Source organism: Ptychodera flava, chromosome 5 (assembly GCF_041260155.1).
Source record: "Ptychodera flava strain L36383 chromosome 5, AS_Pfla_20210202, whole genome shotgun sequence".
Taxonomy (NCBI): Eukaryota; Metazoa; Hemichordata; class Enteropneusta; family Ptychoderidae; genus Ptychodera; species Ptychodera flava.
The window spans coordinates 24,219,337-24,238,946 of record NC_091932.1 but is presented as its reverse complement, the minus strand read 5'-3'; the positions used below and the strand labels follow the sequence as shown (position 1 = coordinate 24,238,946).

The window sequence follows — 19,610 nt, the reverse complement described above, 5'->3', positions numbered from 1 at the left end:
AGCTCTGAGAACTTTTGCTGCAGGTTTGTAACATTTGGACCGCCCAAATTGCATCTGTCGACAGTGTGATGAATTACATTTATGTGCACTTGAAGTTGAGTGTGTAATGTATAGATATGACGGAAAACTTCAATATATGTCAGAATGCATGTCACATGGTAATGGTAAAACCACAGTTTACTTGCATCGAAGCGCGCGCGTACTAGCTGTATTTGCATTGCAGTGCAATACCAAAAATATTATGCCATTTCTTCATGTTAATGAGTATTTACCAATTTTAACCCGGAACTATTTTGTTTGTAAACACAACAATTGTCGTCTACAAGATTTCATTTCACTTTGATTTAGTGCTAGTTATCGTAAAATGGATGAATTACCGATAATTAATGTTGTTCTACATCATAAATTTCCGTTTGAATGTACCATACCAAAGTACTGGTAAATGCATTTCTATGTATTCTGTGTAATACCGTTGCGCGAAAACATTATGTCATGAAATACATGCTGCATGTACAGTCAGGCGATCTGATTAAGGTTTTTTCTAGTGTATCAGAAGTTATCATACCCTTGGAAAAAATGATAATATAAGCTGGTAATATTTCATTACTCCCACTTAGTTGAATCCGCATCTGAAATAAATCCAAAATCCGAGTCTTACTTCAGCATCGCACTGCCGTTGAGGGCAGCACAGATACAGTAATGTCAACATGGCGACGGGACAGGAAAGAGAGTGTACTGACGAACCATCAGAAAAGCGACCAAAATTGGATCCTTTCACGACTACTTTGTACGAAATAGCTAAAGATGTCACTACAGGTATGCACTACTTAGCCAAAGGGCTCGAAATTGGATACGGATACGTTGATATCCATTCGATATGTTCATGCATGGACCTAAATACGTCCCTGGTTCATGCAAGATATGGCCGGCCACATGAGCCAACTAGTACGTTCAAAACGTCACCATTCATTCCGGCCAAGTCCGCTAAAAATCGGTCCAAAAAACCAGGCCCCCACCGAGGTGGAAGACTGGCCGGGTAGGTTTCTGCACCTTTCCCTGTCATTCGACTCCCTGCGAACCCATTTCGAGAGCAAATGCTGTGTGTCATCCGAAACCTGTCCTCAAATGACCTAGCTGCAATAATTGTAATAGGGTGACCGGACGAGAGGCCCTCCTATTCCCTACAATGGGGCTGACACGAGTTTTCTGAGAGTGAATGCTCAAAATCGAAGGCTTTAAGGGGGACCCAGGTAGTGATAAATTGTACAAATTCACCCTAAGTATGCAGCAGTTGTGCACATTTATGTCTGTGAACAAGGTAATGACGTGAAAATCTTGAAGTTTATGAACACATTTTGTCAACAAACGTCAGAGGGGACGCCATCTTGGAAGTCGGCTACTCGCACGCAAACGGTCGCTATGAGAGATCGCGTGAACGGAAACAGTTGCATTTCACAGTGAATGTTGTGAAGACTAGGAAGTCAAGATGAGTGCAAAAATTTCCTAAAAAGTTCTATTTCTTCCGAGAAACTGCTGACGAAATTTTTACTTTGAAACGGCTATGACTTTTGGCATCATTTTCCAAGAAGGGAAGGAATGGCCATGCGGGCAAATTGTACCTTAGATATTTTTAGTCCCCACGGACACCGTCCGGGGGGACTTATAGGTTTGGTCATGTCCGTGCGTGTGTGCGTGCGTCCGTCCGTGCGTCCGTCCGTCCGTTCACGCAGATATCTCAGAGATGCCTGGAGCGATTTCATTCAAACTTGGTACAAGGATTACTTCATATGTCATACAGATGCACGTCAATTTGTTTTGTGATACGATCCAATATGGCCGCCAGGCGGCCATTTTATTACGATTTTTTCATGTACAGAGCCATAACTCAGACATGTTTCAACCGATTTTATTCAAAGTTGGTACAAGGACTTTGACCAATGTCATAGATATGCACGTCAATTTGTTTTGTGATACGATTCAATATGGCCGCCAGGCGGCCATTTTGTTACGATTTTTTCATGTACAGAGCCATAACTCAGGCATATCTCAACCGATTTTATTCAAACTTTGTATAAGGACATTGACCTATGTCATGCATATTCACGTTGATTTGTTACGTGATACAATTCAATATGGCCACCAGGCGGCCATTTTATTTCGATTTTTTTCATGTACAGAGCCATAACTCAGGCATGTTTCAAACGATTTTATTCAAAGTTGGTACAAGGACATTGACTAATGTCATAGATATGCACGTCAATTTGTTTTGTGATACGATCCAATATGGCCGCCAGGTGGCCATTTTGTTACGATTTTTTCATGTACAGAGCCATAACTCAGACATATCTCAACCGATTTTATTCAAACTTGGTACAAGGACATTGATCTATGTCATATATATGCATGTTGATTTGTTTTGTGATACGATCCAATATGGCCGCCAGATGGCCTTACAAATTTTTCATGTACAGCGCCATAACTCAGACATGTTTGAACCGATTTTATTCAAAGTTGGTACAAGGACATTGACCAATGTTATACATATTCATGTCAATTTGTTTTGTGATACAATCCAATATGGCTGCTGTGCGGCCATTTTGTTATGATTTTTCATGTACAGAGCCATAATTCAGGCATATCTCAACTGATTTTATTCAAAGTTGGTACAAGGACATTGACCTATGTCATACATATGCACATTGATTTGTTTTGTGATACGATCCAATATGGCCACCGTGTGGCCATTTTTTTACAATTTTCCATGTCCTAAACCATAACTCAGACATGTATCAAGCAAATTTATTCAAAGTTGGTACAAAGACATTGACTTATAGTATACATATGTACGTCGATTTGTTTCTCGATATGGTCCAATATGGCCACATTATGGCAATTTTGTTATGTTTTGTTTTTTTCATGTCGATATCGAGAGCCATAACTCTGGCAAGTCTCAACTGATTTTATTCAAAGTTTGCACCTAGACTTTGACTTATGTCATACATATACTTGTTGATATTTTAAACAGTAAGATCAAATATCGCTGCGTGGCGGCGATTTTGTTACGATTTTCTCATGTACTGAGCCATAACTCAGACATGACGTGTTAGGATAGTATGGAAAAATGTTTTGCAACATCCTGTCAACTAATTCCCAGTTGACTCATTTAATGACCTTTAGGATAGTGGCCTACATCGGTTTTATGTTTTCATCACCATTGAACTCATTCTTGGCCATTGAGTACCATCTGTATCAAAGTATATTTATCACAGACCTAATGAAGACGACTCTATCCTCTCTGAGGACCTGTAATCAAAGTACCCATTAACAAGTGGGGACTGTGTCATCAACGATGACTTGTTCTACTTGTTTTGTGCTCTAAAAAAGCTCAGCTATGCAGTGCAAATTAGCGCCCACGGTTTTCCCAAAGCAGGAAGTAAGGTTCACAATAGTGCCGTACTTGAACAACATGCTTTTTCACCCGTGCGCACCTTTCTCTGACCAGAAACAATGGCTTGTATCCATGGTACTGGAAACACAAAGGTCAGTGTGAGGACAATCTTCCATTTTCTTTCACTGGACTTATCAACGTATACAATATTCTCACAGAAATAATTTGGAAACTATCAATGCACCTTTCACGGGACTAATTATTGTACAGTCAGTCATCTTTCAGCCATTTTAACAATATTTGATCCGATTTTGGTCACACTGTGTCATTATTCGTCATTACAATATTCTCAGGGAAAGAATTTGGAAACTTTGATTTTCCAGAGGCTGCCAAATTGTGATCATGCTAATTAGTCAAATTATTTTTTCAGATTTGGACTTTGTACCAACACTTTCAAAAGGTGCCATCAAGATTTTGGCAAAAAAATTAAGTTTTAAAAATCGTCCGGTCACCCTAATTGTAACCTTGGGCTGTCGTACGGCTTGCACATTGCCCCGGGCCCTAACGGCTGTCGTGCAGCTCGCATCGTGCCCCAATCTTGGTTGGGGCAAAGTGTGAGCCGTACCCTAGCCCCACGGCCAACCAAGACTACAATTATTGCAGCTACAAATGACCGAGGGTGTGCGCAAGGGTTTGCTACACGTAGTGCCATTGACTTGGCAGGATACAGGGTACCGAAAACCGTCCTCATTTCCACTGACTTGGCTGGGTAACGACCGCTGGTGCTCAGTTTCTGGCTACTCCGAATTTCGACCCGATTATTTACTGACTTGGCAAGAAAAGGCTTAACCCTTTCACCATCAAGGTGAACCTCTACAGAGGGAAATGGGAGTAAAAAGGTTCAGAGAGTACATGGCACTGTGGTTGATATAAATACAGAAATGATAAAAAGAAATTGTATTGTCATAAATTTTAGCTACCTCTCCCTTAAACGAGAACTAAGTTTAATTCATGTTTTCATGATAATGTAGGTATTAAAATTTATAACAAAATATTACTTCTCTGAAACCGTACTTTAATTTCCTCTGTTACCGTTTTATGACAGGTTCAGAAACTTTAGAGAGAAAACTATCTCAACCAGTAGTATTAAAAAAAGTTCAATCATGCCATAGCAATATCAGCTTTTTTCAGAAATGCCCCATCTTTTCATGATTATGAGGATGCAAAAAAAAAATTGAATTCAAATTTGCTGAACAAAGGAGAACAATTTGTTGCCTACCGGTAGTTCAAGAGCCACATGCTGCATGACAGAGCACCAAATTTCATGAGCCACGATGTACATTCTGCAGCTTCTGCTACAATGTAGCAATAGATTTGTGTTCACTTTGATTGACGTTTAGGTCCCATGCATGCATGATAATACACAGAGCCAAAATAAGTTTAGCCAAATGTTACCGCTGATTCATTACTGGCAACTTTATTTACAATCAGAAAGCAGGTTCACCAATTACCCTGCTAATTCATTGCCCATATTGAAATTAAAGTCGGAAAGCAGGTGTGCCCCATTACCCAGCTAATTTGTTGACCATACTATATTGAAATGAAAAAGAAAACTAACCTTTATTGTATTGCAAGTAGATCAACAGGAATTAGCATCCACAAGTACAACTAATAATTATTATTATTGTACTTGGGCCTCAGCCCAAGTACATTTGTTTTCATTCCGTGGGAAAAGACTCTGTAAGGTATAACCATTTCTGGCTGAGACCAGGGAGGGCAAAATGTCTTGGCTTCATCTTTCTTGGCATAATAAATGGCGTAATGATGCTAACTTAATGGAAGTGCTGCTCTCAGCCAGTCATGAATAAGTGAGATGTGAATATAAATGCTTCTCTATCTGAGTTTTTGCCACAAAATCTTCTGAATATAATCAAAATGTGCATCGAAATGCAACAATTAATGCACCCTCCGTTTCCTAAGCGATGGCACGACCCTTGCTACACCCACTGGACGAGCCAAAGTGGGAGGGGTAATTTCAGTTTGGTCGAACAGGAGGGCTCGAGACCAGAATATAACATTAAACTTGAAACATGTTTAATCACTGACAAGATGTGGCCTAGTGTTAATCAAACTGAAAGTTTGAAAAGGAAAGGTTTTATATCCCGGACACAATGAAAAACATTACGACTGGAAACTGTACCCCCAGTTGAGAATAGTAATGCCCACAGCGATGGAGAACACTTATCCTTGAGCTGAGAAAACCAGACCATCATTTCGAAATAGAGCTGCAGATTCGAGAAGCTCGTTCAAAATAGCTAGGTACACCCATAAAGGGGTGGTTTCGAGTTTTGAGGGCAAATTTCGCCTCCTTCATATAGAAATCGTACGTTTGTTTTTCCAGGAGAACACACCATTTGACACAAAATTTGCATGTAAAGGGGTCGCCAGTAAGTACGTGGTCAAATCTGGCATAAGAAACAATATGAAATGTTGGGTAAAGCCAGTCCAAAATAAACTGATTTGAACTTTTGTGTTTTGTAATTTATACCACTGCAGTAACATTACCTTTTTTTGACAACATCACACAATGTAATACGTTTTGAAACTGAATACTCAGACGTATTCTGTGTCTCCTTTGCTAAAAAATACGGTATGCCGATTACCATGTAAGGAGATGATGACGTCAAGACAGATTTGTAGTGCGTTTGGTCCTGGATGGTGCACGAAGTTTGTCGAGGTAGCTTGTGTATTTGTTTCCTAAATGGGAGAGATTAGGGTCGATCTAAACGAAGGCCGAAGAATGTTATGATACTCTAAGCGAGCTGAACTCTAACGCGAATGGTTGGATAATTTGGAGGATGTCTAGAACCGGGGTCTAGAATGATCTCGTCTCATTAAGATTATTTGGCGGTCAGTATTGAATTTCAACTGTGTCACAAGTTGCGAAATGAGTATTCCGTCGAACGGTCAACGAACGATGTTTTAGAAATCTGGAGACATGGCACATCGCATTTTTATTTTAGTATTTTATATTTTACAAAAGATTTAAGAAGCAATGATTTTGTCGAAAATTCTGAAAAAAATATAGGAAGATTTGATCGCGAACACATTTTCACTTGGGGTCAACTAGCCCTGCGTACGATGCTGGTGTTCCGCTACAGCTAATCGCCCGCTCACCACAGCCCTGCAAAGACCCGTACGTAGAGTCGGTGACTTCAAATCCATTTTGGGACTTGACGTAAAAAGCCAAATTACTGCCGAAATTCAGCAATTCTTGGGCCCAAGTCGTATCCCAGCCTACCTCAGCTACTCGATCGCTTCCAAAAATGACAGTCTTTTATTCACTTTTCGTAAATAACCGTCGATGTCGGCAACTCTCTCGCTAGCCCTGCGTACGATGCTGTGTGTTAGCTGTAGCACATAGCATCGTACGCAGGCTAGGGGTCAACCGGATGCGCTATTTTGCGGGTTGCGGGTTGCGGGCATGAAAAAATGTGTGTTTTTTGATATCATTTTCGCCCTTCTCACACTTCAGATTAGTTCAACCGCCGATAAAAGCACAATTTTCGAAATCGTTTTCAACGCCGTTTCAAATAATTTTATTGTGGTGAACACGATTATAGTCCTAGGAAACTTTTCAAAGTCACGCTGGATCAAATGCTTGAAGGGGGCATACCGGCATGGAGCGACTATCATACTGCAGGTGCAAGTCATACGTTCATGATATTAGGAGATAAATTATTGAGAGCTGCAGAACACAAACTCATCCAAAAATATTCCTATTAGATCGATTCCTGAAAATAAGGCAACGCACCGGCGTGTTTTTCCCACTGAAATTCTCGCGTAAAATGTTAGCAGAATGTCGTTCTCTGAGGTCGCGACCTCGCTTGAACCGAAACGGCAAAGTAAACTAAGTCCTTTGTTGTACGTCTTTTTCTTTTAAAGATTTCATGAAAAATACACGGCATTTACAATACACATCACTTCTACGCTTTTTTAAGTCAAATCTTTCCTTATGCATTGCATTGTTTAATTTTCTGTATGAGTTGCCCTGGAACCGAATTGTGAATGGATGCATTACAAAGAATTTACTTCCTATGGCCTGATACTAGAAATGTAACAATTTTCATTCCGCGATAAGTGGCGACATTTCCGAGGCGCGATTTTTTTTTGTCAGTCTGGTATTACGTATATTTCTCACTCACATCCATGGCAAGAAAGAAAAGTGATTCAGATCCCTAATTATTTGTAATGGCCAGGCAGCTCGGAATAAATAAATTGGTCCTCGGAATCGCCGCTTTTAGTTTAGCAGATTTTGATTTTTTTCAGAAACATAACGTATTTTCACCCATTTGTTTGGTCTGTTATAGCATCTTTAGTCCAAAAAATCAAGTTTACAGCATTGATGTTTTCAACAGCCTTCAAATATACAGTATTACGTTAAAATACACCATATAATAGTGTTTCATTAATTTTAACCATCTTGACCTGATGGTGAAATATGGACTTCGCAGGAAAAGGGATACTGTACGATAGACCTGATCATCATTATTTATAATAGACACATTCTAAAGGTTTTATTTCTTATATACTAAATGCCATATTACATATATTAGAAATCTAGCCATAATTCTAAAAACCCGCAGCCCGTAGCCCGCAACCCGCACTTTAGCAGATACCGGGGTCAACATGGGGTCGCAGCCATGTTGCCTCAAAACTTATTTCTGTCTGCACTCAAAACTCAAAAATGTCGGATATGAACCTGAAAAATCGATGCAATTTCGTCAAATTCGGCGAAATTTCAGCCTATAGACAAAATTTCATCTAGGTAAGGTAAATTTACTGAAATTTGATCGACAAATAATCCTGAGCTTGAACGTGACAGCTCGCCTTCTCCGGGAAGTCAAGTATCCAGCTGCCCATACACAGTTGCCCATATGGCCAGGTTTATGAGATTGTTTTCAAGCGAGCGAGCCAATAGAGCTAGAGGTCTGATTTTTGGTATATAGGAATAACTTAGCAATACAATTATTTTGACAAAATGTCACGTGACCTCAATGACCTTTGACCTCAAATAGATATATTTGTCCACAACTCAGTAACCACAAGTGCTACACCCTTCATATTTGGTATGATGGGACACCTTATGACACCGCATATTGTACCTCATTAATTATGCGCATATCTAATTCTGAGCAAGCCAATAGAGCTGGATGTCCGATTTGTGGTATACAGGGATAACTATAGGGTAGAAATCTAATATGCCCATCTAAATATTAGACATCTACCATCGAGAACAAAAGAAATTTGCTGTAATTTGAATATTTAAGGAGTTTAAGCAATTTTCACTATAAATAAAGAAGCCCTGCCTCAAACTCCACAAAAGTTGCTAGACATATTTTGCCGTTGTCATGCCATTGCTTCGTTTAATAACCAGTTAATCAAATGCCTAATTGACAGGAGGAAATTCAAGACCATATTTGAATAGTAGTATATATTGTCCTCAAAATTACTCTATCACGGCCCAAGTACTCATTGCCTTCAGCAATACTGCCTTGTTATTATTATTGTTATTGTTGTTGTTGTTGTCGTTATAAAATTTTAAATAGATTGCATCATTATTTGCATCAATGATGTAGCAATATCCAAAACTGATTCAGAGCCAAATTTTGGACAACTTTTAGCAGGACCTCCCACAGACATAAGTCAGTGTTTTCATTAGAAGCCGGCAGCCGGCGAAATTGTACGTCTGTGACAGCACTTTCGCCGGCTGTAATTTGGGGGGAAATATTATAAAATGGCACAAACTTTGGTTAATACTTCACAAATTATGACCATCGACTGAGTGACAAAAGTACACGACGTTTGGGCTTGGCGCGACAAACGAGCGAAAAAAGCACGAACGTGCACACGCATAGTAGGTCAGGCTCCGTACGCATAGTGTACAACTTGGGCTACGTATACATACAACGTCTTTTTATGCGAGGTCAGACTAGGTCAGTGTACTGTTCTAATATCTTATATCATTGGGTGAAAGTATGCCTGTCCTCTGTAAGCGGCAATACATGTATCATTGGGTATATTTCCCTGACCTCATTAATATTCTGCTACGAGTCAAAACAATGGCAACCGGCCATAGGAAAGCGTGTAGCTGTCAGCGATCACGTTTTGATGTGGTAATGAGCCGAGTGCAGCCATCCGATGAATGTATCAATATAATTTTTTAGTATTTTGGTGAGGTGTTCTTCAGAGAGCGAAATCAAAGTCATGCATCGCCAACATGTTGTATTACGTGCGCTAATAGTAAGTACGCATACACGACTATGAAGCCAGAGCAAGGGATTTGTTTATAGAACTGTTCTAGAAAGCAGAATTACGTGATCAACCATCTACGTCAAAATGCTAAAATCCTGAAAGTGGTCAGTTATAAACTCGCGGTTGTGGTTGCTATTCGATATTTTACCCCCAAAAACGGTTATTTGGCGGTGTACAAAATTTGAGAAATATTGTACGTCTCAGGGCTGGCTTTTCACGTATATTTCTTGTGATTTCAACTCAAAGGAAAGTGGAATGGGCATGCTCTACCGTATCTGCCGCCTGCTCTAAATTTAGCACGCGATCCATGCTTTCATGTACATTTGTAGGTAAATGGCCCGATCATGAAACCTTTCAATGTTGGAAAAGTGTCTCAATTTTATCGACTAAGTTTTGAATCTAGTAATAAATAACGTGTTTTGCCCCGCGTGAACTCTGTTAATTTTCTCGGTAAAAATATCCAATTTTGTAGCATTTGCAGACGGTAAGCAAATTTATAATTTATGTATACATTATTCACGTAGTTCATTAGATACATCACAGCCAGCTGGAGACTTCCCCTCATTTTTTTTGGTGGCGATGCAATGTTTTTCTTTTTTGCTATTGATACATGTACTAGTGCGTGACTGCTGGGGAAAAGAAAGCAACACAATATTTTTCAGGACTTGTGTATTTTCTTTGATACAGCATATGCTTATGGAAAAAAGGGACAATATTTCTCTTTCACAAGTTTCAGTGTACTGCACTTAAAAGGTCAGTCATAGAGGTAGGAAGCCCATTATAGTTTTTACTGATACTGCAAACACTTTGTCATTTTGTTGCATCTAACTGAAATGTGTATTCACAAACATTTTAGAGGCCTTTGTGAACGCAGGTGAAAAATAAAAAACAAACTCCAATGCCAACCCTGAGGCTCTACGTCAAGTTGTTTTACTGCTAGAGCAGCTAACTTTTTTGTTTCATTGAATTGGTAAATAAAGGGTTGTATCTCACACTTTTCATCACTTTGAGTTTCTGCATTGACATCATTGTGCATACTGAGTGTAATTATTATGCAAGTATTCCCTGTATTCTTGATATCAAAAAAAGTCAAAACTGACTTTGTCCCTTTAAACTGAAAGAGAAAAGGAACTACTAACCTGGGATTTTCTAATGACTCCTGTATAATTTTAGTGTGACATGTTTTAATATGAACAACATATTCCTTTAATTGAAATGTAAATTCGATACTACATTCAGTTTGGCATTAATCACAAAAAAAGTTTTTCGCCAAATTCATGGAATATCTGCCAGTAGTTGTAGTACTCTTTATTGAATATAACAAAAGTTACTGTTGCTTCCCTGTTGATTCTAGTACACTGTTAATATCAACACATAGGATGATAACTTAGGGCACTGACCATCTCTGTAACTGTTTGTGTTCTCATGGAAATGTCATCAGACAGTGACACAGTGAAGAAAGGACAAACACCCAAATGATATAAGTAAGATGGTACATTGTTTCTACTTAACACAAAAAACCACAAACAGTTTTTGTTTTTAAATACAGACTTTTTTACACTGACATTCAACAAAACTGGATAAATTGCTGTTCAAAATACCTTGCCAATGTTATGCTGCCGCCGCCGCAACACGACGTCCCCACCCCAACCTCGGCTTCCTTCTCCACCTATAATTTACATTTCTCCACCTGGGCAAATTTCTACTGAAAACCCTGACTGTGACATAAGCCACCTCTCAACTTGACATAACACCTACATGCACACTGAAAGGTTGGTCTGCTTGAGACAACTTTCAACAGGAAAAAAATGTACATGTAGGTCATGCATAAAAATAAAGAAAAGAGAGATGACAGGAAATACAGTGTGAAACCATGGATTAGCCATTCACAGCATCATTTGCTTTTCAAATATCGAATTGATGAAAAGATGAAATTTTTCATAAGGCCACTAACATCCTAGCCTCAGCCAGGATGCCACACTCATTTGGTTTTACAATAATTACCTAGGCCATAACATGTAGCATTTGTAAACACACATATCACAGGTCACCACTTTATGCATGCAGATCGATGAAGGTGCTGTTGAAGCTCTTATGGTGACTTTTCAGTATAATTGACCCTTTTCCTGCCAAGTCGGTGAAAATCCGCTTGAAATTCGGTGTAGCCAGAATCGAAGCACTGGTGACCGTTATTCTCCCAACCCGGTGGAAATCGGGCCCTTTTTGGGTACCCCCTTTCCTGCCAAGTCGACGGCACTACGTTTTGCTATCCCCTGTGCGTTTAGGGGTCATCCGAGGAGAGGTTTTCTGACAAGGAACGCCTTTTCCCCTCGAAATGGGTTCGCAGGGAGTCGATAGACTGGGAAAGGTGCAGAAACCTGTCCGCCAGTCCCCCACACCCGAGGGGGGCTGGGTTTTTTTTACCGCTTTTTAGCGGACTTGGCAGGATAGCATGGTGACGTTTTCTGGCGGAGTTGGACGTACTTGGCTGCCTGGCACTATAGAAATTGCTGCCGAACTTGACCAACTCGGCAATGCTAATCTAGAAGGCTACCTCTTGCAAACGACTTGGCAGATATGCCGATGGTGAGAGACGAAAGTCACTTATTCAGTTGTGCGTGACTGAAAATGAGAACGTATTTTTGACGGGACGGCTCAACTTGTTCCTCCGATGGAACGGATATGAACGACTCAGAAATACCATTACAAACTGGTGTCCGACGTACTAAGCTGGGCTTCAGCTCTGCAAGTTCAAGCCAGGCAACGTCCTTCACCACCTTGGCCGTGCCGTTCAATGGACGTAGCTTTGGATTTTTTATTTATTCCATCGTCCGAAGTATTGGCTCTGGTTTGCAGGCAAACGTATCCTCTTGCCGACGCATTGGTAACTACGTATGCTGTTTGCGTACAGAGAATTCAAAAGGTGACATGAGGTCAATATGCTGTACGGGGATACCGCCTGTATTTAGCAGGGACTGCTTTTGTTATGCAAACCAGCTAGCAGTACAATATGGCTGCCAGGCATGTGGACACGTCGATGGCTAGAACAATGGAAGCATATTGCGTTGTACCCATGCATCGCAAAAGTGAGACTGACGACTTGGGTGCAGTGACTGGTTATCACTGGTTAGCTGCAGCCCAATCCATGTAGGTACAAACCCGTACCTGACTGAGGACCACTCGATTAAGTCGGTAATGAACGGTAACACTCGTAAGCCAACTCCCAAATGAGCTGGCTAAACTACGTCGAGCTGTGCTTCAATGGCTCAGCCATGTCGTTAATACAACGGCAAAAACGTAGTTTTTGTGCCACACTGCCAAGTCGTTGAAGGTACGTATTCAATTGACCCTACCCTGGGGAAACAGGACAGGTTTGCCGGTGCTGCCGCACCCCTAGCACGACCCCCAGGGTCTCTGACTAACAGACGAGTGAGGTGATGTTTGTGCCTAGCGGACGTGCGCAATACTGAAGGAGTTTATTTCAGAAAAAATAAACATGAAACGGCAATAAAATGACGCACTCCCAGGGGCAAACAAAGCTGGTGACCTCAATTTTTTCTGCAGTAACCCTTGAGCTCCTTCCCCTGTCTACGGGCATGTAGAAATTATCGAAGTCTAACACGTATAAGTACGGCTAAAACAACCCTGAAAATGGGCGATTTCTGCCAAAATGGCTGGCAGGATAACATGCAGGAGAGCCAATCTTTTGCAGGCACATATTATGGGGCGGTTTTCTACTGACTTGGCAAAATAACGGACAAGGGCGCTCGGCAGGAAAAGGGTTTTAAAGTAAATCGGAGTGAAAATGCAGCTGCAGAACGTGAATCGTGTCCCTGAAATTTGGTACACTAGCATGTGGCACTTTTGCATGTGGCAATGGCTCTTGAATTAGGCTAACCCTTGTGGTGAATGCTGGTTGATCTACACACATCCCGCTGCCGTTTATGAATAGTAAAATCTCCTGAGGTTGTCATAGAAAACTGATGACCTACATGTAATTCCTTGAAGATCTTGATGCAATGCGTGTCATTGATTGTGGCAAAGTTTTCGGCTCATGATACCAAATGATCATATTTCAAAACGGTTTAATCAAACATTGCGAAAGGAATTCACATGAAAGTTTGATAAATACAAGATTTACAAAGTGAATTTTTCACTTTTTCAAACTTTTGTTACAAAATCATGCACCTCAATTCTGTAAGTAAATTTCTTGTTTGCTGTAGAGTTGAAGTCACCTGTGTTGTAAGTGTAATTTTTCAAACTTCTAGTCATTTGTATACTTAGTACATGCATTTATTAGAGTTGAGGCTAAACTAGATTAGTTAATTTTAACTACCTTTAACCTCACTTTGACAACCTTCGTATTTACAATTTTGTCACATATATTGCAATATTATAAAGTTGAAGTGAATTAAATATGTAAGATAATGTATTTTAGAATGTCAAGACCTGAGAGGTTTAATTATATGAATTTCATCAAAGAAAGGATTATGAATTAATCAACATAAGAATACTTGGAGACTGTGAATGGGTGTCAGGAAAACTGGGAGAATGTGAATGCATACAGTGGGATTTGGTGACTGTTTTAGTGCTCCTATGACAGAAAGCACACACTGGCTTTGTCAATATTTCCTGTTTAGACCTATATAACTCATAATTCATCTTTTGTTTTTTTCTTGATCTACAGAAAAACTGGAAGAACTGAAATATCTGTGCTCAACATGGATACCAAAAAGAGACCGGGAGACTATGAAGGAGCCATATCACCTCTTTAGCTATTTGACTGAGTCAGGACAAATCAGTGACACAGACACAAGCTTTCTTCAAATCATACTACGCCAGACTGGCTTGCATAAGCTCTCTGAAAAACTCAAGTCTTTTCAGGCAAACCAACTCTCAGGTGAGCAGTCTTTTCAGGCCAATGACACCACCAGTAAAGGTAATTATAAAGAGCTCTGCCAAGTGATGTAACACAGTCAGATAATATATCTTACCAGGCCATATTGTGAGCATGTTTTTATGAGGAGCATTATTCAATTGCCTGCATTTTTGATCAATTGTGTCTAATAAGAAGTCCATTTCAGACAATTTTTACTATGTGAAAAGTTTACCCTTTACACTTTTGACATGACACTGCAATATAATTGCGCTATACACTGGGCAATTTGCATTTGATCTTGTGAATGCCGCTAGTCCAAGCACCTACTAGATGCTTGTTCAGAGATGGCCGCAGAGTACATGATATGCCCTCTTGCACATTCCCACAGTGTGGCACACTGGCATCTCACTGTGGGATTCTGTCATATCACTTCCTAAAAGGACACTCTCACCACAGTTTTGTCAGGTATGATCCTTGTACATGTACATACATAGCTTTGTGTGGCAGGGCTGTGTGTTACCGGCTATAGGCCTATCAACGGTAACACACAGCTCTGTATCGATGATCTAACTAGTTACATACAGTACTCTCAAAAATTCACAATAGCAATCTGATGACATTGTTGTTATACAGGCAATTTAAAGAAACAAAGGAAAAGGCTGGTTAAATTCCTAAAGCGTAAATACAGAGGACACTTTGCGAGGTTACAACCACTTCTATGGAACAACGATCCGAAACTCAAACTGAAGGAAGTATATACAAGACTAACAGTCAAGAGTGCTGAAAGAGGTCCTACAAGGGCCGGCCAAGACTTAAAAGATGTACATGACATGTTCATGGCTGATGAGGAAGGACAGTATGCACAGCGAATTGTGATGGAGGGTCCACCAGCCATGGGTAAATCAACAGGACAGAGAAAGATAGCGTATGACTGGGCTTGTGGTGAGCTAAAGCAGTACAAATTACTTTTCTTTTTGGAGATGAGACATGTAACAGGCTCAAAGGTGATTGATGAAATATTCTCTCAATTACTACCCAAGGATTTTCCAATCACAAAAGAAGAGCTTGCAAACATAATCTCACAGCATGACAAATCAACTCTGTTTCTCTTTGATGGTTTAGATGAAATCACAAAGGATAAAATTGAGGGCTCTGACATAGCTGACCATATTGCCAGAAATTTACGTGCGGACTGCACAATTGTCATCACCACAAGACCACGTTTACGTGATAGATACTTAAGTGACTGTGACTTGTACTTAAATGTCAAAGGATTTACAGAAAAGGGTACCAATGAATACATTGACAAGTATTTCAAAGATGACAAAGACACTGGTATGGCTCTGAAAGAGGAAATAAAAGTTCAAAGGAAAGATATCACTGCGAAAAATATCACTGATCTCCTCAGGAACCCCTTGCATGTGTCTTTCCTGTGTATTCTCTGGGAAGATCATGAACGAAACAAAAGGAAAAATCCTTTCCCAAAGAACCATACAGAATTATACTCTGAGATACTTGAATGTATTTTCAAACGATATTGTGCCAAAAAGGACATTGAACTCAATGATGGTAAAATACCAAAATTTGTTATTGATTTAAGAGATAAGCTGGCCATTGATTCATATAAACTATATTCAGCTGACAAAACAGATTTCTACAAAGCAGACATCTCTTGTGAACAATACCTATATGTAGGATTGTTGGTAAAAGATCCTGGTCATTCAAGGACAAAAGCAATAGATTTTATTACTTCAACCATAAAACATGGCTTGAATTTTTCACTGCATTTTACATTTCCTCTCAGTTAGAAGTAGGAGATACCACTGGTTGGATAGCCTGTTCAGTAATCCACAGAAATCAAGTTCTGTCCTTAAATTCCTTGCAGGGATTTCTGAGAGTAAGGCAAGTTGTTTGTTATTTAATAGATTTAATCAGGAAATTCAGACTTTGAAAAATGAATGTAATCCTTCGAGGAGTCATCCATATGAGAGTGTAGAACTTTGCTCTTTACTTGGCCTGTGTTTTGAATGTTTACATGAATCAAAGCTTGGCCTGGAGTGTGCTTCACATGTAGAGATGTCAATACAAGGGATTCTACTTTATGCAGGAGTTAAGGCTTCAATTTTCCAATGTAACTCCCTGTGTGACTCACCAAATCATGAAGTAAGTAGATTCATAAGAGTCAACAGGACTCATTGTCACTTTGCATTCATCCTTCATTTCATGAAACTACAACCTGGTCATATAGAAGAGTTAAGAATTTATCACCCCACTATGCAAGAGATATCAATGTTATCAAACACACTATCAGACACTGAAAAAAATGTAAAGTTAAAGACTTTAGAGATAGACATATACTCCAAAAATATTGTACAACATGTTGAGAAGTTGTCAATATTGATTAGAAATGGTAAAGAACATTCTACTCTGCAAACTTTGAATATCCACTTGGATGCATGGTATCAGTGTGATGGTGATGATGATGATCATGACGATGCAAAGAAACTCAAAATAAGCTTGGTGAAACTGTTTGCTGAAATTGCTGATAATGAGAATATACAAAATTTTGCTCTGACATTGGGACGACGTTTGACATTTAAAAAAATTAGTTCACTTCCAATCTTTGAAGAGTTTATCAATAAAGGACCCAGGACAGTGAAGTTTGCCATGCCTGGTTCTAAATGTCAACTGTCTAGTCTGTGTAACTTCATGAAGAAGTGTAGGAAAACAGAATCAATCAAACTGGAGTTTGGTGACACTAATGACTTATATGACAGTGACACTGTTGGCAGGAGTGATGATTTCAATCAGGAATTAAATATGTGTCTACAAAACATGAGTACAAGTATAAAAGCTCTCAGTCTATGGATAAAGCGATTGGAAAGAGACTCTGCTTTGTTTGATACACTATCAACAAATACCACACTGAGTGAGATATCAATAGGTGAGTTTACAGAGCAGTCTATTGATAAAGCGTGTGACATTATAAAATGTAACAAATTTGCAAGCTCTCTCACAATCTATGCTGACTTCGACAATATAATAAATGTTGAGGCTATGGTGAAGTCACTGAGAGAAAACAAATCCCTGAAACATTTATGTGTGCAGTATAAATACTTGTTTCGCGTGAGCAATGTATGGTTTTTACCACTTGCCAAGGAAATAGCAAATTGCCAGTGCTCATTGCAATCAATCAAACTTTCAGTGATGCGCATTGGAAAAGAAAAACATTCTGAGATTGCTGATTTCATTTCACAGCAAGTAGGGCAACACCATTGGTCATACAATGTCTTTCCTCACTGCAGTGGTCGGTACAGGTACCAACTTAGCTACTGCACTGAGGATGATGGGATTAGTCAGGTTTAACAATAACATTCCATCATTAGATATCAAGAACAAATACATACGTAATGTATAGGACTTGTAAAATGCAGAGAAATGTTCAATTTTGATATATGCTGAATTGTACTTTCCAAAAATATCCAATAACTTGTAATTTCATCTGTTATAACTTGTAGAGTGACTTTATCTGTTATACAGATGTGAACTTGTCAAGATAAGCAGTAAAACTTTTACACAATCTAAGCATCTATAGATGAATGTTACTTGTATTCAGTACTGCCATGTAAAATTTTGATGAATGTGCTATGTAGTCAAAATGAAAAATAGATTGTAACAATGCCAGGGAAGTATGTCGAAATATTACTGTGACATTTTCTCATGTATAGTTTTTAATGTAAATATAAATATAACTGTATTAACAACTACAACATGTAAATTGTAACAGCGTTTTGTTTTTACATTGTAATTATTTTGTGCTACACCATACTGTGAAGCCCAACTTTTACCTGTATATATGAAAGGTAACATTTTTTCTACGTTACTTGAAAATAGTGTTTTTGTTCATAGCATAATTGAATTGTCATAAAGATGACCAATGATATGACTGTAGACATGTTGTATCATCTGTTGAAGGCTTCCTTGTGGATAAAAACAAATGTAAAATGCATTCTGGTTTTGAATTCACCTTTTTTCATACTAGCTTATGAAAATTTCAGTTATTTCAGTTTGATGAGAAATAAACAAGTTTTTTCATGTACATGATGACCTGCTTTGTCTGCAGCATTTAATACATTTGAAAGAGAGCATGACAGGAATGAGAGATGAAAAGATAAATATTGCTCTATTGAATTGGAGATAATAAGCCTAATGCTAAATTTCACACGTAACATTCTGCTTCCTTTTCATTTTCACCTCCAACAGTGTACTGAGAACTTTCTACACATTTGATTTGCTGTTGAATCCAAGGTTCATCATGATTTGAAAATAGTTTTCACAAACATGTATAGAGCTTCTTCAGCTACAATCACCTCAGGGACAGATTCGAACTCTTGAATATTTAAATGTCTGTTTTGTCAGGGCATTTTTCCCAACAGAGATAAAATAGGGATGGGTCAATTTTGAATTTCAAATGTCGGTAAAAGTTGGGTAATTTGTTTCTCTAGCACCCAAAATTTGGATGATGACCCCTGAGTTTTACTCTTGATTTTGAAGAGAATGGTTAAATGTGTGCTGGAAGAAAATTTGAGAAAAAATTTAAGTCTTTCATTTTTGAGGTGCGAACTACCTTAAAGTGTAATATGTGCCTCGAAAGTGAAAGACTTCAGCTTTTGCTCAAAGTTTCCTGAATGAAACGGTCAACCATTCTCTTAAGAAATCAACAATAAAAATTGGGGGTCACCGTACAGTTCCGGCACTAGCATGACAAATTACCCAACATTTTGCAATATTTGAAATTACAAAATGGCTACCATTCCTGTATTAACTCTATGGGGAAAATAAAAGTTTGGATTTTCAAAAAACTATCCAAGAGCTTTAAAATGAGCCCAAAAAAGGTATATCAGAAAAGAATTGTAGAAATTTGAGAATCCAACTATCTGTCCCCGAAGCGCGTTGGCTGTTGGAAATTTCCCTATTGCTCTTTGAATTTGGTCCTTGTTCAGTAAGAGTTTTGGTGTGTCCTAATTG

The 19,610-nt window shown here is 39.0% G+C and overlaps 2 protein-coding genes across 4 annotated transcripts in view; one reads left to right on the top strand and one right to left on the bottom strand.

The window, feature by feature from the left end:
• The window catches only part of LOC139133353 (transmembrane protein 234 homolog), a 220,983-nt gene that overhangs the window by 191,509 nt on the left and 9,864 nt on the right, over window positions 1-19,610 (bottom strand). The gene's annotated exons all lie outside the window — the stretch shown is intronic.
• LOC139133343 (NACHT, LRR and PYD domains-containing protein 9-like) lies at window positions 694-18,352 on the top strand. The gene is made up of 3 exons (XM_070699891.1): window positions 694-816; window positions 14,391-14,642; window positions 15,216-18,352. The coding sequence occupies exons 1-3, from the start codon at window positions 708-710 to the stop codon at window positions 16,388-16,390; spliced, it is 1,536 nt and encodes a 511-aa protein (XP_070555992.1). The 5' UTR covers window positions 694-707; the 3' UTR covers window positions 16,391-18,352.